The 18,547-nt window shown below is 36.0% G+C and overlaps 1 protein-coding gene across 1 annotated transcript; it reads left to right on the top strand.

Annotated features, from left to right (window-relative positions):
• Nucleotides 1–11,130: 11,130 nt before the first annotated feature.
• Nucleotides 11,131–18,521, top strand: LOC138319519 (fibrocystin-L-like). The gene is made up of 12 exons (XM_069262672.1): nt 11,131–11,221; nt 11,503–11,772; nt 11,915–12,039; nt 12,213–12,348; nt 12,706–12,895; nt 13,211–13,392; nt 14,065–14,250; nt 14,984–15,169; nt 15,548–17,041; nt 17,212–17,361; nt 17,717–17,888; nt 18,284–18,521. Exons 1-12 carry the CDS (start codon nt 11,131–11,133, stop codon nt 18,519–18,521), a joined length of 3,420 nt encoding a protein of 1,139 aa, XP_069118773.1.
• The last annotated feature ends 26 nt before the right edge of the window (nt 18,522–18,547 follow it).

Raw genomic sequence — 18,547 nt, forward strand, 5'->3', positions numbered from 1 at the left:
TCAATATTTATTTTGAAAACTTCATCTGTTTTAATCTTGGGGTGTTTTTAATGAACTGTATTTAACTACCGCACAGTATATGGTTATAGTTGCAATATACAAGGATATTTGATTGAACCAATTAATTGTTGTGAAACCAAGAGCCATTGAACCGAACAGGCTCTCTGGAATATGTTCAATTTTAATTTCAATTTTCTATAAATTCTAAAAACAACAACGCGTGATACAACATACATGTATGACATAAATAATGAAATAAAAAAGTGTATAAAGTTCTTCTTCTTGCAGAAATCCATTCCATTTCTCCGCCATCTGGAAGTACTAAAGGAGGAACAATGCTTACCATATTGGGGAAGTCTTTTGACGAAACAAGAAACAAGGCTGTAGTCAAAGCTGGGGGTTCGTATTAATGAAAACCGCAATGTTAATACGAATCAATATAATACAATTATGTTTACAATTAATGCGCAAAAGATTTTTGAAATATCTTAGATTAGAAAAGTTTCGAACCAAAATATTCGAAAATTTGGCAAATTAAGGATTCTGTCAAATGAAGTCCCAACCAATATTTATATGTCTAGAATCAACAACTCATATCGCGATATTTTGTCTTACAAAAGTAAAATTATATCATCTCAGATGCTATATTTATTTGCCTTTCTATATTTTGATAGAATAAACGTTTATAAACAGCTTTACATCAGTTCCTGACAGATAATTTAGTATCCATTGATTTCATATGTATTACAGGCACTGATTGTGAAGTAGAACATATCAACGACACAATGATAATATGTAGGACCGGCCGGGAACCAACAGAAACACTTGACTTGTATCCAGGTTAGTTTTTGACAGGTTTTAAAGGGTACTTCTGTGATTTATAAACCCTGGTATAGATCGATGTAATAATGAAATAATTGAAAACCTTTCACATTTCCCTATTAACGTATGTTAACGGCACATTTACGAACTGAAAAAATAAAAGTCATACAAAAGTATGTTGTTACATTTGATTTTTTTCATGTTTCGTTTTTTCCAAATAAATAGGAAATAGAGGCATCGCTGTTGAATCATGGACTGAATCTACAACGAATTTGGATATCATAAAAAACCTTAACGAAAGTTCACAAGGTTACCAGATGTCAGTTTTTGACGAAACTCACGTACCTATAAACAGTGTTAATGGTACTGCCAGACGACTCAAAGGGTTTTTTCAACCTCCTTTTGATGGAGAATACCAATTCATTCTTTCGCCACACGGAAGACCAATGTTATACTTGATGGACGGTGATACTATGGTAATTTAACGTGACGTAATATTCTATAATTAGTCATACATATAGCCGTTCTCGCGTTTTCAATATTATTAGAAATACACGTCAGGTTTAAAATGTGCAAAAGTAGTTTTATTATTAATGGTGATATTAATATTATATTGAAGCATTTTTTATAAGATTCAACGAAACAATGATTTAGTTAGTCAGTTAACTGCATAGCAAGGTGCGATTTTTGACACTTAATTAATTTGTTTGTCTGATTGATTAATTTACGTCCTATTAACAGCCATAGTCATGTAAGGACGGCCTCCCATGTATGAGTGGGGTTTGTTGCTTGGTGTCTTGGGTGGCATGCTTCAGTGATACAGCACTAAAAAAGGGCAACAGTCCACTATACAAGAAGATACAATAGGAATATACCGCAGTCCCCCAAAACACGCACCTCGCACAACACACACTTAATTAATACCGACATTTTGTATTGCAGTTGTTACAAAACGTGAATGGAAACTCTCCTAAGATATTACTCCACTCCAACAAAAGGTACATTTAATTTTATTTACTAAATTGTAATACCTGTTTAGAGAAAACGGTCTGAATCATTTAAGGACATGGCCGGTGTGTTGATGGAAGAAATTGCAACTGTCCTTCATGGGTCCGGTCTATTTTCATGTAAACGATTTCTTCTCTGAAACTAAGCATGGGATAGCACTCATAACGCTATGGTAACATCCTGATAGGGAGGGGATTCAAAATTGCAATGGTCGGGGTGACCCTCGGGGCTAAAGGTGCAGGGCCTAAAGGGTCAATTTGGCTATTTTTTATATAAAAGACTTCCTCTCAGAAACTTACCATTGACATACGCTCATAGTCATCTTATATTTGATAGCACCATTATGTAGTTAGGATTCAAAATTAACCTAATCGTCTGGTCAATTTAGCCATTTCTGATTTTTTGTGATAATTAGTATAAACAGAACAAAAAAAGGATGAGCGATACAGTCCCTCTGGGCCTCTTGTTTATTTCGATCATTGATGCATTTTTATAGCTTTCTCACATACTAAAGCTCAATCATTGATATGTTATCATACATATATATGAACAAACACATTATAATATTAGGAACAGGCATAAAATAAAAAGTACGGAAAGAAAATGTTTTGATATAATATATTGATTGTGATCCTTAATATTATATTCGAAGGGGTTGCATGATTTTGATTGAAGCATATTGTATTATAAATATGTTGTATACAATGAGATTGAGCACATGTTTTCCAACTTATAAAACCCCTCTCTCCTGAATCCTTATAATAACATTTGCGACATGGAAACAATATGGATACGTTTTATTAGGTCACTTCACCTATTCTAATCGCTTTTTGTCCGTCGTACGTCGTCTGGCGATAAACAATTTACAATATTTTTTCGGAAACCTTCCATGGCAAAAGGTCAACCAAATTTGTGCATTATATGGTCACAGTCTCCTCCCACTAAGGGCCTGAGGGGTGGGGCCAAAAGGAGTCAAGTAGGCTAAACTTCAGATATCTTCTTCTGAAATTCCAGAAATGGTAGAATAAAAAAGACTTCAAAGATAGAATGGTCTAAAGGTCCTTTCCAAATTGTGAATTATATGACCCTGGGGTCTCACGTTTCCCCCTGAGGTTAGGGTCAAGTTTTGATTATATAGAAAAAAAAACACATTAATGAGCTTAATTTTCATAGGAAATGAGTCAAACTTTGTTCGAATTATTAGCCTGAGATAGTATTTTAACATCATATCCATATTTGTCCTGGCTGAACCCCAGGGGCCATAGGGCCGGGGCCAAAAGGGGTCAAAATGTCTAAAACTTCCAAAAATTTTCTGAATTCACAGACTTGATGGAACCAGATACTCTTCATAGATTAAAAGGTCTTAAGGTTCTTTATGAAAATTGTGAATTTCATAGCCGTGGGATCAGAATTTCCCCTATGGAGGGGATCAAATTTACTATATTTTATATAGGAAAAACGCTTTATGAGCATTATTTTCTCTTTATTTTCAAAGACATAGCATTTTGTCATATCCATATCGGTCCTCGCTGACTCCCAGGGACCAGTGGGGCGGGACTAAAAGCGGTCAAAAATGACTAAAATTCCAAAAATCTTCTTTTAAATTTACAGATTTGATGAAACCAAATACTCTTCATAGACTTAAAAGTCAAATTTATGACTGTTTTCAAGGGCCTGATGGGCCAATATATAGTGTTTATATGTCTTTATTTCATTCTGTATCCGAAATCAGGTGACCGCTAAGGCTCATGCGACTCTTGTTTATGGTTGTGTTAATGTAAAAAAAAATAAGAATGATATATAAATCGTTTGGATACTATACATTCCGCACAATGGATGTCTTGTTTCAGCTACTACATGGAGGTATTATTTCAACAAAGATCGTATCCGTTACCGCTAAACGTGGCAGTTCGATATTTAGACAGCATAGTCAACCATCATATGGCAGGGAACGTTCAACAAGAAGAACAGCAGATAGACCTAAGATCAGATATTGTAAAGGAGCAACAAACTATATCAATAAGTAATTTCGGTAATGACATTGTTGTGTACGAGGAACAGGAAATAATCGTGGAGGGAACTGGACCAGCCAGCTTTCGCCTTGGAATGTATTCCGTATATACAGGTACATGAAAAAATAAAAAGTTATCGGAATAAGGTTCACTCCCATCTTGTTATTTAATTAAGTTATTGTAAATTATTTCTTCAAGTTCTTAAACATGAAATGGTTTTTATCTAAGGCATCATACCTATTTAGATGTGAATATTCCCTATTAGGTTTATTTTTGTTTGTTTCTTCCTGTGATTAACTTATCTAGTGAAATAGGTGTTGCAGTTTTTGTGTAAAAAACATTTTCGTTTTTAACATTTGAGATAAAATTTCAATACGATGAAAACAATGATGGTGTCCTTTCATGCAATCCATAAAACTAAATTTCCAACAGATATTAAAGCAAATTAGTGATATGCCACAAAGGGTTTCATACAGGAAAGAATCGAGATGTCCGTTCATAATCCTATTGGATTCTCAATATTTTGAGCTGTTAATGGTGTTTTGTGCGTATAAAGTGTATTTAAGAGAAATTGTGTTTGAATGTTTACGTTATTTCACTAAAAGTTGATGCACTTATATTTTTGCAGAACTCATTTTGCTAGGAGCAACGGCCAATGACATTGCAAATGCATTACAGGCTCTACCCGTATTCGATTCAGCCGAACTGTTATCCGTCAACCAGTCTTCACATGATGCAGGGAATACATATACTGTTACGTTCATATCAGAGAGAGGTTACATCTATTATATAATTCTAAGTTTAACCCTTAAATTCCGTGTTTTACTGTGACATTGAGATTAAGTTTTGTTATTTTGCAATGGGAATGACATGACGTTAATTGAATGACAATTCCTGCCAAGCAACCACAATGAAAATTATACAACTGAAAAGCTAAAAATCATGAATTTGCAATTCAATTTCAAGGCAATTTCCCCGAGCTTGAGGTGCAGAAAATATCGGGTGTCTTTTCTGTGAAGATCAACACAACACGTGACGGCACACCAAGTGGTAGAAAATTATCATTGATGATGTCTGGGGTTCCAGCACCACTTATTGACACAAATTCATCGAGGGAACAGGTATGTTGGTGCATCTGATCATTACTTGGCAGATATGTAGTTTGCAAACTATTTGATTCCGCGTATCAGATTCTCACAAACGTTTGCAAATAATTAATTTTAGAACGCGATGAAATTACAAAAAGTGATATCAATGCTTATAACATGTTTTTCAAACTACGTAATGAAATACAATATACAATTATGTCCCTCTGTGTCGGGATACATCTAAAATTGTCTTCCTGGAAAGAGTTATATTCCCGAGGACGAAACAGGGAGACAATTCTAGATGTATCCCGACACAGAGGGACATAATTATTTTATTATACCGTACAAAACAAATTAAATGCTTATTTATGAATTAATTCAACATCAGCATGTGTAAAGGAAGCAATAAGAACACACAAAAATGTTCTCTTTTGTTAATGCATTAGTTGTTCACATTGACATTGAAATTGACTACACAGCCTGTGATGTAGGATGTAAAACCCTGAAATGGTAAACTGGCAACACTAGCAGCTTCTGGTTGTTTGTTTCTTTAGATTGTTCTGTTAGATTGTTACCTAAACTAACATCAACAAGTTCATCATTTAATAGACTGTCCATTGTTCATCACTCAGCACTTATTTCTCCATGTCGGTGCCACATTCAGCTTCCTTGATTACAGACAGGATTTCCTGTGTTGGGACGTCTTGGACAACAACATTCGTTAATGTCTTACACATTTCCATCTTTCTTTTTTGCTGACGTTACGTTAGAGTATGATTTCAGTGATGATTCCAATTTATGGCCTGAGACAGACATAATGTCCCTTGCCTCAATTTTATTAAAATTTAAAACTGTAATGGATGTAGTCCTGATAGAGTGATTACTATATTCCCGTTTTGCTTGTTTTGAAATGTTAAACATCATTTTGGACAAACTGTTCTTTCCCATAGGAACGCTGCAGTACCATACTTCGTCATCGTCTTTCAATGACGTTGCCACAGATCCGGACAGTTAGGGTGTAGTTTCTGGTGGTATTTATGTATGTCATGACTAGACACATAGGATGACCTGTGTAAATGAATTTTATCAAAATTGAAATGCGCGGTTGTTTTGTGTTTAATTTAATCCTATTCAATAAGAAATAGATTGGAGTACATTCTGCCTTTCGTTACACTGAGGGAAGCGTCGTTCACTCTGTGAAATTTGCCCAATTTCATCCGTCTCTTGGTACACATATTCTCTCTTTTCTGAATCAATGCCAACGCCGAAGGTAGTTTTGTTCATTCCTCTCAGATTTTCCCTATGACGTCTACAGAGGAAAAACACCAAATCAAACCAAACTTTTTGTTGCAGGCTAGAAGGCGTGTTTGGATTGAGAGCCATGCTAGTGTACAGCGTTTTCAATTCAGTTTCGTCTATAGGCTGTGTGTGGTCAATGTTCCTTAGCCCTTTCCTCTTCAAATCCACACTCACGGCCATGAATATTTCATTGGCTTCGCGAAATACAGCATCTATGATTATATCAATGTCAAGTTCTGCTTTGAAATACTATGAGAGCCCGAATCCTATAGCTTTCAATGCCGAAAGTTTGTATTGCGAAGAGTCTTTTTTCCTTGCATCCATCTAGAAACTCGCCAATAATGCTGCTAACACCGTAGGATTGCAGTCATTTAGATTGAAATATCTGTCCGACTCCATGATGTATGCCGTTAGTGATTGCATGGCACATTTCGTAGACTTTTTAGTTTTTCCAGCATCTTTACATCAGAAAGAATTTTCACAACACGGCCGTCTGTTTGCTTCAAATACCGAGCCATTTTGGTTGGAATTTGCAGACGATCTTCCACTTCCGGTCACGCGCGGGGCTCACCAGGGGTTATTTTTCGGGGGTTATTTCCCTCAGAGGTTATTTCCATGAGGTTATTTTCCTCAGGAGTTATTTCACTGGGGTTATTTCCCTTGCCTACCAATTTCAGGGAGATATCCAAGTTATTCAATGTCACGTGATCAAGTTTAATCCAATCATAACATTCTAAATGAAAGTGGGGTATAATAATACGTTTAAACGTACCATTTCATTGAATTTCTAAGAGATTATTCTTTCCAAATCATTTTGTAACGTCGATGTGTTTATTATGACGTCAAAATAACCGTAAATTATTTATTTAACATAATTATTTATTTGCTTGTTTTGAAATTAGTAAAGGAATTTAACTAGGATTGTCATCAGTAATTTTATATCTATTGCTTTAATATGAGTAAACGCTGTTTAGATAACTTGATTAATACCAAACTTGGACACAGGACATCCATTCCCATACAAATATACATAAAGTTGTTTTCTATATATCAATATGTGTTTATTTTACTGTATGCCTATAGATACATACATTTCCTTTGTTTTAGATTACAGAAGCACTTGGGATGTTGTTTAAATCTCGGTGTCCAGACTATTGGACTACTACAAAGGACAGCTTGATATACTATGACTTTGAAAACACATATCAGTCACATATGAGTGGATTCCGTAGAAATCAATACGAAGCTTTTTGTGGAAATTGGGTCTCACTTAATCCGTATTGGCTCAATAATGGACAGAATGTATACCTTGACTTGTACCCTTGGGTAAGTCAATAAGATTGGTGGTTGTTTGGTTAAATATACATAATGTATTAACGTCGTATTAACAACAATGGTCATTTTAGTGTCTGAGGTTCGTGTGCTTTTACATGCTGCGATATATTTTGATGGGTTGTCTCCTTAAACATGAATACTATAAGTCACTGACAGTAGTTTTTGCAAGACACATTTTTGCTAGTGTCATCGCATATTCAAATGTTATGCGGGTAATTGTATTAACGTATGTTTATATTTGAATGCACTAATGTAGTATGAATTCGTGAATATTCGCGAATATGATGAAAATAAGAAAAAACGTGAAATATTGCTTAAGCGAAAATAAAAAAATTCAGGACAGTCTGACAGTCCCTATATTATTCATATCATCTTGACTATACGTTGTAAGGAAGTTTCTAGTATGTACTCTGACAATTTTTATGTTTCCCATTTATTTTGCAGTTCTGTATGGCATATAAAGGGAACGTCAGTTACATCAGGACTTCCATTAGTTACACACAAGACAATACTTTGGTTTCAACTTCACGTGCCTTTTATAACCTTTTCCAATCGTCGAACGTCACTCAGTAAGTGTCCTAATACTTGGTCGATAAGATACATGATGTGTTACCAGAAACACCTTTCAAAATACAATTGACAACATGTACCGTAACTGTAACTATGTAATATATAATCAAGTGTCGATTTTATTACTGTTGTTGAACTAAACTTACATTACGGTGCATTCAAAGTGTGTTTCATTTTTAAATAACTCCTTCTGACTGTATTTTCTCTCAATTAATGTATATATTTTGCGTTGACGTAGATGGAGCTATGACTGCTATAATATAAAAGATGTCATAACAGAAGTCATTTCGGACGCGGAAAGTATTTCTCTGACATCAATTATTTTGGTACGGTCCGGGGATGTTCTTGTCGACAACGTTTATTTTGGAAAATATTTGACTACACAGGATAGAGGTAAGCATTCCATGATTAAGGGAAATCAACTGATACAAAGATAAGTTTTATAACCGTTATGCCATACTCGAACAGGCAAACACATTCAAGTGAAATTTATTTTTGAATTATGTTATAAGTACACCGGTACATTATTATCAAATGGGTCTCTTTGAATGACTAGTTTTACTCAGTAACTGTTAAATATTAATGCACCATTTTATAATTAAATACATAAACTTTATTTATTTTACATCGATTGAGAAACAAATTATGCAACTTATGTAAATCACTCTCGATGGCCCGGATGTAAGCGCGCGAGGGGTCTTAGTGTAGGAGGAAACCGGAGTGCCCGGAGAAAACCCACTTGACCGGGCAGATTTGACCCCTAACCTTTTCACATCCGTGCCGGGGATCGACCTCCGGCCGGCTAGGTGAAAGGCGAGCGGTTTAACCACTACACCACCCGACCACACATGTGTAAAATTAGCCCGACGTGTATACAATGATATGTTTTATGAACTCCTTGGTCAAATATCTTGTAAGTATGTTTATGTATATGCAAACACCCTGCTACAAATATTTTTTCCGTTCAATAAGTATGACCAATAATAGTTGTATTGCTCTTTCGTGGTTTTATGAACGTTTTCAGCCAAACGCTGGACTGGTCTTGGTCGTGGTGACCGAGATATTTCAAAATAGGTTTTTCGCTCCTGGGATTTTAGTTCCAATCTTTCGTGGGACAGTCGTCAGGTACTGACCATAGGCCGGCATTATTTTCCTGGTCCTCGTCATGCAATGACTGGTGGATAATGGGACATAAAGGGAAAAACAAACGTTATCTGTGCTAGAGTTTGCTTGAGAAAATATCAAGTTGTTGATATTTTATTATGAACGATTTTTTTAGACGATGTGAATCTTCGACGCCTCAGCTACCTTCCCAATGGATACAAAATAACTGATGTTTATGTCAACATACATGATGATGATATTGACGTTACCCTAACAACAGTTCCTGGTGGACACGGTTTTCCGTTGTTTTCTGTCGACAATACGCAGGTAAAATCTTCATATATTAAACAGAACCCTTTGTTCCTAGAATAGAACTATCATTGTATCCATCTTTGATAACTGCCATAGTTGGTGCATTATAGTCCATATCGCTTGGACAAACGTATTTTAGGTTGATATAAACTAATAGAAAATATATTAAGGTTATGGAATATTCATGAAGGTTTGAGGCTTTATTCCAAAGAGATCACATAAAATTTGGAGTTTTGAAATATCTCTCTTTTCGAATGGAGTAAACGTTATTACCTCTCAGCATTTAATCGAATTCACTATTCATTAAAATGGTAAACTTACTACAACTAAATGGATTGACACATCAAACATGCCATGCACAAACGAGGAAACGATTTGATAAGCTCCTCTTTTGTTCCGATTTACCGATGGTAGTTTTTATTTTAAGCGATGTATTATTTCTGTAGATAACTGCGGACACAAACATATCTGTAACAAGGAAAAAGGCTGCTTCTCCTCCCCTTGGCGGATTTTTCGATTTAACGCTTAGAGGTCAGACGTTGAAATGTACGTATCAATGACTATCCAGTTAACAAATTAATCAGATAGTATCTGATTGAGATTCAATGCATATTATAGATAACTTTTCTGATATAAAGTTTCATTTTGATTTACAATATTTCCTTAATAACATTTACCTAGTGGATTTATTTCAATTCAAAATATCTTTTGCAATATAAAAGTTTGATACAAAATACTATTTTATGCATTTCCAATTAGCAATTCCAGTACGAACTAATCGTGACGAAATGAGAGAATTTCTACAAGGATTCAAAGATATTGGCCTTGTCTTGATGACTTCTTACTATCAAACTGAATACCGCCGTTGGTGGAGGTTTCGTTTCGACACTTTTCCCGGAAACCTAGAACAAATTCAGGTACAAACAATATGGTATTTGTTAATTTCAATCATTAGTCATGCGGATATTGTGTAATATAAACCTACTGTACGGAACATCATTCTAATACCATACGATGTCTGATCAACTTTACCAAAGTAGTCAGTTTCAGTCCTGCGAATGCTTTAAATGTAGGTAAACGCCTGATTTGGTCATATAGTGTTGATAGCCGTGCTAGTTAAATTTTCTTATATAGTTTACTTTTTTTCCAGGTTAATTCCAGTTATGTGTCTGGTATCAACGTACGGACTTACGTTACAACGATCTATGACGGACAATACACAATGAACCCTCTATATGGAGAGATGTTACAGACAGCTCACGATACACCACAGGTACAGATGTTATATGGTACAACACAAATTCGATGCCAAAAAATAGATATTGAGATGAAAATAATCAGAGCATGCACATACATTGTAAATATAACAATTCTCAAAATAGGTGTATATTTTGGTGCCGAAAACCATAATAAGAGTTGTTCAGAGACAGTCTACAGTTTTGAAATACAATAATTGTACAATATAATTGTAAGACTCTGTTTGCATTGTCAAGTTTTCACAAAGGAAACTCAATTTGAGTAAATTGCTTTGACATTGACCTTTCCGTGTTGTTCTCCTAAGGTAACAGTTATAATAAACGATGTCCCATCAAAGTGCAATGGAGATTGTTCCTATCAATGGTTATCAAGCAGCACACCTGTCATTGTCAATGCTTCACGTGCACAAGGTTCGTATGTATAGCATTGGTGATAGAATATGACATGGGAGTACCATTTACAACACAATAGCGTGCATTTTACTGTTAAGGGGTCAATGTCCTGAACGCTATTCAATCGAAATTACGACGCTCTGCTGGCTATAAATTTATTTATGTATTCATAAATGGTTATATACAACATTTTAATTATTTTAAATTGTTCTGTTCGTTTGCTGTCACATTTTAGATAAAGTTTATGGATAGGGGTCTTGCTAACCATATTTCTATTTAAATGTAACCAAAAATTGTTCACAGAGCCCCCATACAGGGAAATACAGATATCCGGGAGCGGATTCAGCAACATACCAAACAATAACAATGTAACAATAGCTGGAACTCAGTGTAATGTTACCATGGTAACTAATGATTCGATTACGTGCGACATTGATAAAGTGTCGGCTGGTGAACATGATGTTGTTTTGGATGTTCTTGGAAGAGGAATAGCAGACTATGGCGATAACTATACAGCATTGTTGTTTACAACAACCATCGACAGTATCAAGCCAGTTAGTACTGGACTTGGAGGTTCGTTATCTGAAATTAATTTATCGTAGCAAACGTTACCGAAAACGTATTTTGTAATAATTATTCAAATAATTTTTTCTTAACAGTTTATATAAAAATATTTACATTAGCAAAAACACATTATCTTTATTTTAACTTCCAGGGTTTGTAGCACTTACTATATCAGGAAGTGGATTCAACGAATATTCTTCAGTGGTATTGGGAACGAAGACCTGCAAGAAGCAATCTGTTTCATCAACTACAATAGTTTGTCTTGTTCCGCCAACGGTAAGGTTCACACTTATATCGTATATTTTAGTCGCTGTTGCACCGTATTCAGTAGTTAATCATACTATAAGAAATGCTTTCGGAATAATATTTCTAGTATTATCGTTATTTGTTGAGTGTTCCGAATGGCAATTGGAAAGTAAATATATAACTCTCTAAAATCCATTTTCCAGACTAAAGCTGAAACACTGAATGTCACAGTTGAACATACCGGAGAGCTACCCATTACTGCCGACACAAAGTTCACGTATAATGAAACACTGACACCTCGCATAACGGATATATCGCCTATTGTCATTGGAGTATCAGGTTTGGTGTTACATTTCAATCTCCAATAAATATTTTTTACATGCTTAAATTGGGATTTGGAAACCAAATTTTAGTTTGTTAAAACGCGCAAAAGTTCCAGTATTGCAAAGAGGCACACTATGAACATACTGCATTCTCCCAAAACACGCTCTTAGCAGATGCAACATGCCACACTCACGGCAGTCCGTCCTAAAATGTTAATACGATGAACTCCGCCAATCAACCAACCAATTTGTCATATGATTCTTTGTTTGTTTTTAAATCCTTAAACCTGAAGTTGGTTGATATTAAATAGTGAAGCACAATTCAATAATACACGCTTTACTGAAAATGTTCCTATTTTATCCCTCTTTTTAGGCGGAGGTTTACTTGTTATAAGTGGTACTGGATTTCAAACATATATCAACTTGACAGTATCACTCGGTGAAACCGTAGCTAACATCACTTTCTATAACGACACCTGTGCCATAGCGGAGGTACCTCCCTGTTCTCCAGGATCACATGAAGTGAGAGTTATAGTGGGTGATCATGGAGCGGCTGTAAATTTGTAAGACATTCATATGTGTTTCGTATAATATTTATTTGCATATTTATATTTAGTTAAGGCATAACACGTTAAAACATATTTTACATCATTAAATGTGATGAGCCATTGTCTTCCTCTACTCGAGCTTCCCTATGAAGATATGATTTTCGATTCCTTCGAGTAATCGCTTGAGACAAATTCGAATGCACATTGAATATTAAGTTAATTCAACTGTATAATGAATCATAATTTGTCCATTGATTCAATGATATTTAAGCATTTTTTGGAAAGGTACCGTAGTGCATCATTTGCAATGGTTTTAAATATATTTTACAGAAAAAATGAACTTCCTACTATCACCTGTAACTTAGAGATTGACAGTGTCAAGCCACATAGTGGTTCGTTGTTCGGCGGTACCGTTCTTACACTTGAAGGACGAGGGTTTACATCAAATACTAAGGTCATTGTCGGAACCCACGAATGTGACGTCAGTGCTGCTAATGATACCTCGGTCATCTGTAAGATTTCAAGAACACGGAAAATACACAGAGTAAATAATCACGGCCTGCATCCATGTAAGTTGTACCTAAACATTCTTTCTTTAAAAATGTTTTAAATTTCATATTGTAATCGAGTAATCAAGACGAAAGCAAGAAAGAACAGACATATCAAATATATATATTGTGTTCCATATAATGAGTTAGGCGGCAAGCCATTAACATGGCGGTGTCGCAAATGAATAATATCGGTCATTGTTCCCGCCACACCGAATTGAATATTTTTTTTGTTTTCCTCTGTTTTTTTCTGTTATTCTGTGTTTGTCGGCCATAGCGTGTTAAATGATTATAACATAGTAACGAAATTCGAAACATACATGTACCTATACCTGGATCGTAAAATTGCTTTCTCGTTAACCACAAAATCAAAGATCAAAACTAACATTTGTCTTTTGTTACTAAATTAATTAACACCGTCGGTACGATTGTACCATATAGATGATGAAGACTTTAAAAATAAGCTACACAAGCTCCCAATTAAATAGGAGATATGTATGTCTGGCTTATTTCGTAACTACAGGAATATAACAATTAATCTAGCTATCAGTTAATCATAGCTTAGATTTCATACTTACCATGTGAATGGATATAATTACTTCTTTATCACTTTGATTCTAATTTTGATATTTAAAGCATTCGGGAAGTACTATTACTGGAGTCCCCAGTATGTGAGTATCCAGGTGGGTGACGTAGTACAATGGGACTGGGACTTCCCCTTCTATATCACAACAATGAAGCCCAGAGTTGAGGAGACGTACAACCTGACAGCGAAATTCGGCAAGCCTGGAGGGTTCTCTAGTGGAGTCGGATCAACAAAAGGTTTTTAAATTGTTGTTTAAAAGTAGTATGTGAATTATGGTACTTCAGAATATGTGTCCTAATTAGTATCTTAAGGTTATTAGCTTTCACGTAGGGAAACATCACTGCTTTCCAATTAGGCCCTGCAGGTAGGGCGTTAAATTTGTACCTGCTGCCCCTATTGCATGATCGTAAAAGACGATTAAATTTAGGATTTTATCTTTACTCTTCTTCCTAACTGACGTTATGTTTCATAATGCCTCCCTTGGCACTGCCTCACTTTTGGCCTTGAGTTGAGCGTTCGCCTCTGTGAGGAAGACTCTGGGTTCTGTCCCCTGTCCGAGACACACAAGTTTATAAAAGTGGTAGTTTTTACTCCTGCTGAGCGCTTAGCGAATAGGGAGTGGGACGACTGGTTCGCCCGTTGTCAGTATAATGTGATCGTGTAGGGTGTGTTGCTTGGTGTCTTTGGCGGCATGCTTCAGTGATATAGCACTATAAAAAGGTCAACAGTTCCACTATACAAGAAGACACAACACGAACATACCTCAGTCTCCTAAAACACGCATCTCGCACTTCACACACGCTACATACTGCATACATGGGAGGCCGTCCTTTCATGACCCTTGCTGTTAATAGGACGTTAAAATACTAAAACAAGCAAACAAACAAGCTTTCCAATCTATACTTAAGTATTATTTCCATCATTTATTGTCCCTATCTAACTCTCTATTTCATCACTTTTTTACTACAGGATCATATACCCACGAGTTCAATAAAGCCGGGACGTTTTACTACTGGAGTGGTATAATTGAAGATTATGGTACAACCTGGTTCCACGGATCTGTTGAGGTCACGGAGCGAACGTCGTATCTAGCCGATGTAACTGTTAAGCAGGAGGGATTCGAGGCAAACTATAACTTATCTAAGTCAGAATCAGGTTAGTCAATTTTACGTTATAGAGAAAACAATGTTTACTTGAGAGTAGTCGGCAATACTGCCACGACGGACTTCGCATGATATTGTATATTGTTGATATTCTTACACAGGGTCAAATAATAAATTATTGTATTTTGTTTTATTGAAGTTATTAACGTCATTTCTGACTAATGGGACTCGAGGCGAACTATATAACCTATATAACCATGGTTAACCTCAAAGTTTGAATCAAACAGTTGGACATATTGATGGCGTTTACACACCGTATGTCGAAATCATGTTTGTCTATATTAAGTAAAACTTGTTATACGTTCTTGAATAATATAAATAAAGCAGAAAACTAATTGAATATGATAATACTTTGACACATTAGTTTCAGATACCGTTTTGTGCTGTGATGCCCCTGTTCACATGGTTAACTGTTCTGATCCTCTACCAAACGACCCCGGCAACAATACAAAATTTCAGTTCGCATTCTGGACATGCGCATCTCCAATCATTGACCAAATATGCAGACAGAACGGCACTACAAATGATGACATAGTTATATCAGGGAACGGGTTCTCTGATGTAAGAAACCACAACAATGTAACTTTTGGCGACTACAGGTGTAAAGTGTCCAATAGTTCTGTGTCTAACGTAACGTGTAGCATCGATCCTGGGAACAAACCGCGGGTCGGACGTCCACAATACATTGACGTCTACGTAACTGATCTTGGTTATGCTCATATTAACATAGAAGAAAATACGTTAAAGACATTTGCATTATTTCCTGTGATCACTAGTATAAACCCAAGCAATGGTTCTCTTGGTGGTTACACGCGCTTAACCGTATCAGGAACCGGGTTTGAAGAAGGACCTGACCAAATTATGACAGACATCACCATTGGCGGTTATCCATGTAACATTGTATCAAGTTCTTACACGGAAATAATTTGCCTGACACCGATATTCTTTGTTGAAAAACAACAACACGTGTCCGTTTCTATACCAGTCTCGGGAAACATAAATATCCCGGCAAAATGTGACACATCATGTCAGTTTACGTACATTGACCTCTTGACCCCAAAGGTAACGGGTGTCAGTCCAGACACCATTACAGGTGGAAATGCGACCAGAGTCTTCATAACCGGGACAGGATTCGGGAATGATTTACACACTGTATCCGTGATTATGAAGTCTTCGGAAATGCACGATTGTCTTGTTGAAAATGTATCGGACTCCGAAATAGTATGTTCGATTACCAGTTTATCTCAAGGCCCTAACGAACTCGTTGTCGACATTGTCCCATTTGGTAGAGCAGTCAATACAAACGAAAATTTAACCGTGATTAGTATACCTACTGTGTCTGATGTTGTACCATCAGAAGGAAGTATATACGGCGGAACAGCTGTAACTATTGTTGGAAACGGCTTCCTTGCTAACACAAATGTTTATATCGCCGGATCACTATGTACTGTGAAAAAAAGAACAGTCAATTCCGTTATTTTTACAACTGAAGCTCATTACGCTATTGGCACTGAAAAGATAGAGATACTATCGGGAGCAATTTGGTATCCTGTACAAACCTTTAACTTTTCTGAGGAAGTTTCTCCCACAGTCATGTCAGTGCAGCCTTCGACAGAAACAAAAGGAGAAAACATCACCATCATCGGCAATAACTTCGGTTCATCAATAAATGAAACACGTGTTGTTATAGAAGATCATGATTGTATCATTTTGTCTGTTAATGATACGGAGATAACCTGTACCGTGGGGGCAAACCGTGCGGGAACCTATGGGGTATACGTACATGTAAAAGATTATGGGAATTCCAACAACGACCAAGTCTTTACCTTCAACATGTCGATACACGCTATTGAACCTAACTCAGGTAAGATTTATTCAATAGCATAATACAATGTGTATGAAGGTTGATCTTTTCTCATGTTGTTGTTAAATAAAATTTGTTGAAATTTAATATGATGTTTAAATCGTTTTCTAGATATATGGTATTTGACCAGTTAAGTGATTCAACACAAATCAATTTTCTTCAATTTGTAGGTAGTTTAGGTGGTCAGCAGACAGTCACTATACTTGGTGGTGGATTTGACGAGGACACGGTGGTGAATATCTGTGGAAATATTTGTAACAAATCTGAAGATTACGTGTCGACTTCCACGGCACATATATGTGACACACCACCATGGACAGGTAATGTCGATTATTTAACTAGTTTGTTGTGAAAGTGCAACACCATGCGTAATAGCACCAAGTCACTTGACTTGTAATATCATTTGATAATATGACTTTATCCCGGTAATGTATTTAGTGTACCGCGGGTCATACACCGACCATCAAAGGATGTGCAGTTATATAATGATGAAGGTTTTATTTGAATTAAACAGTATTCTTTATTCGTGAAAACCATCACTTACAATGTACATCCGCATACTTGTGGGATGCACCAAATGGGCTAACCATTATGTTCTTCACTTAGTCAGGTTTTTGGTGCCAAGTCATTCAAACAAAAACGATGTGCACTTAACGAGATTGTATTTATTTACAGAATCTTTGTCTAGCAATTGTGACGTCTCGATAACAGTTAACAACGTCACAAAGCTACTGATGAACAGTTATACGTATGATCCGGCACTAACCCCAGTCATTGATGACGTCACACCCACACGTGGAGGGACACAAGGCGGGACACGACTCACAATCTCAGGGTCAAACTTTGGGTATAAATGATGATAGTTATGGTAGCATTGGCATAGAAATTATGCAAATACAATATTAAATGCAATACATAAAATAATTGTAAATCTATAAGTGCCAGACCTTTCTAACAAACCAAATTCTACTGTGAGCCCTTGATCAGTTTTATCAACTTTAAATAATACCTAGATGTTTGAAATGCATTTAAAAGAAACGTTGTAGAAATATAAGAATGATACAAAATTTTCTTTGTAATATTAAAAAATGTTGTTATCGGAAAAATGACAAATAAGTTTTTTCCCAGATGTAACAAATAAAAATCATACACATGTTTCAGCTTTGGAAGAAAGATATATTAGATGTTAATAATACAATGTATTAGAAAATGCTATCTATCGCTTTGTTTGATATTTCTCAGATCTTCCCCTTTATCCACGCCTGGCTGTATGTCATCCGTGACGATCGCCGGAACCCTGTGTAACATCACATCCTGGTCAAACACAACAGTTGTCTGTGTGACGGAAGCACACTCCAAGTCAGAACGAGCTACTGTCAGAGTGGAAGTAGGATGTAACGGAAAGGCAGATGAGGTATTCAGCTTAGCGTTGTTAAAGACACTCTTGACGTTCTTTATAACATTTGATTTCGGTCCATGATGAAGTATCATACGACATCTTACTAC

This window comes from Argopecten irradians, chromosome 3 (assembly GCF_041381155.1).
Source record: "Argopecten irradians isolate NY chromosome 3, Ai_NY, whole genome shotgun sequence".
Taxonomy (NCBI): Eukaryota; Metazoa; Mollusca; class Bivalvia; order Pectinida; family Pectinidae; genus Argopecten; species Argopecten irradians.

Bases quoted from the DNA above. Each gene is read 5' to 3' on its own strand.
- LOC138319519 (XM_069262672.1), top strand. From the start codon at position 11,131: ATGTCCCATCAAAGTGCAATGGAGATTGTTCCTATCAATGGTTATCAA. The intron at 12,896-13,210 runs GTAAGACATTCA...TATATTTTACAG, and splicing joins CATGGAGCGGCTGTAAATTT to AAAAAATGAACTTCCTACTA. The intron at 14,251-14,983 runs GTTTTTAAATTG...TTTTTACTACAG, and splicing joins TGGAGTCGGATCAACAAAAG to GATCATATACCCACGAGTTC.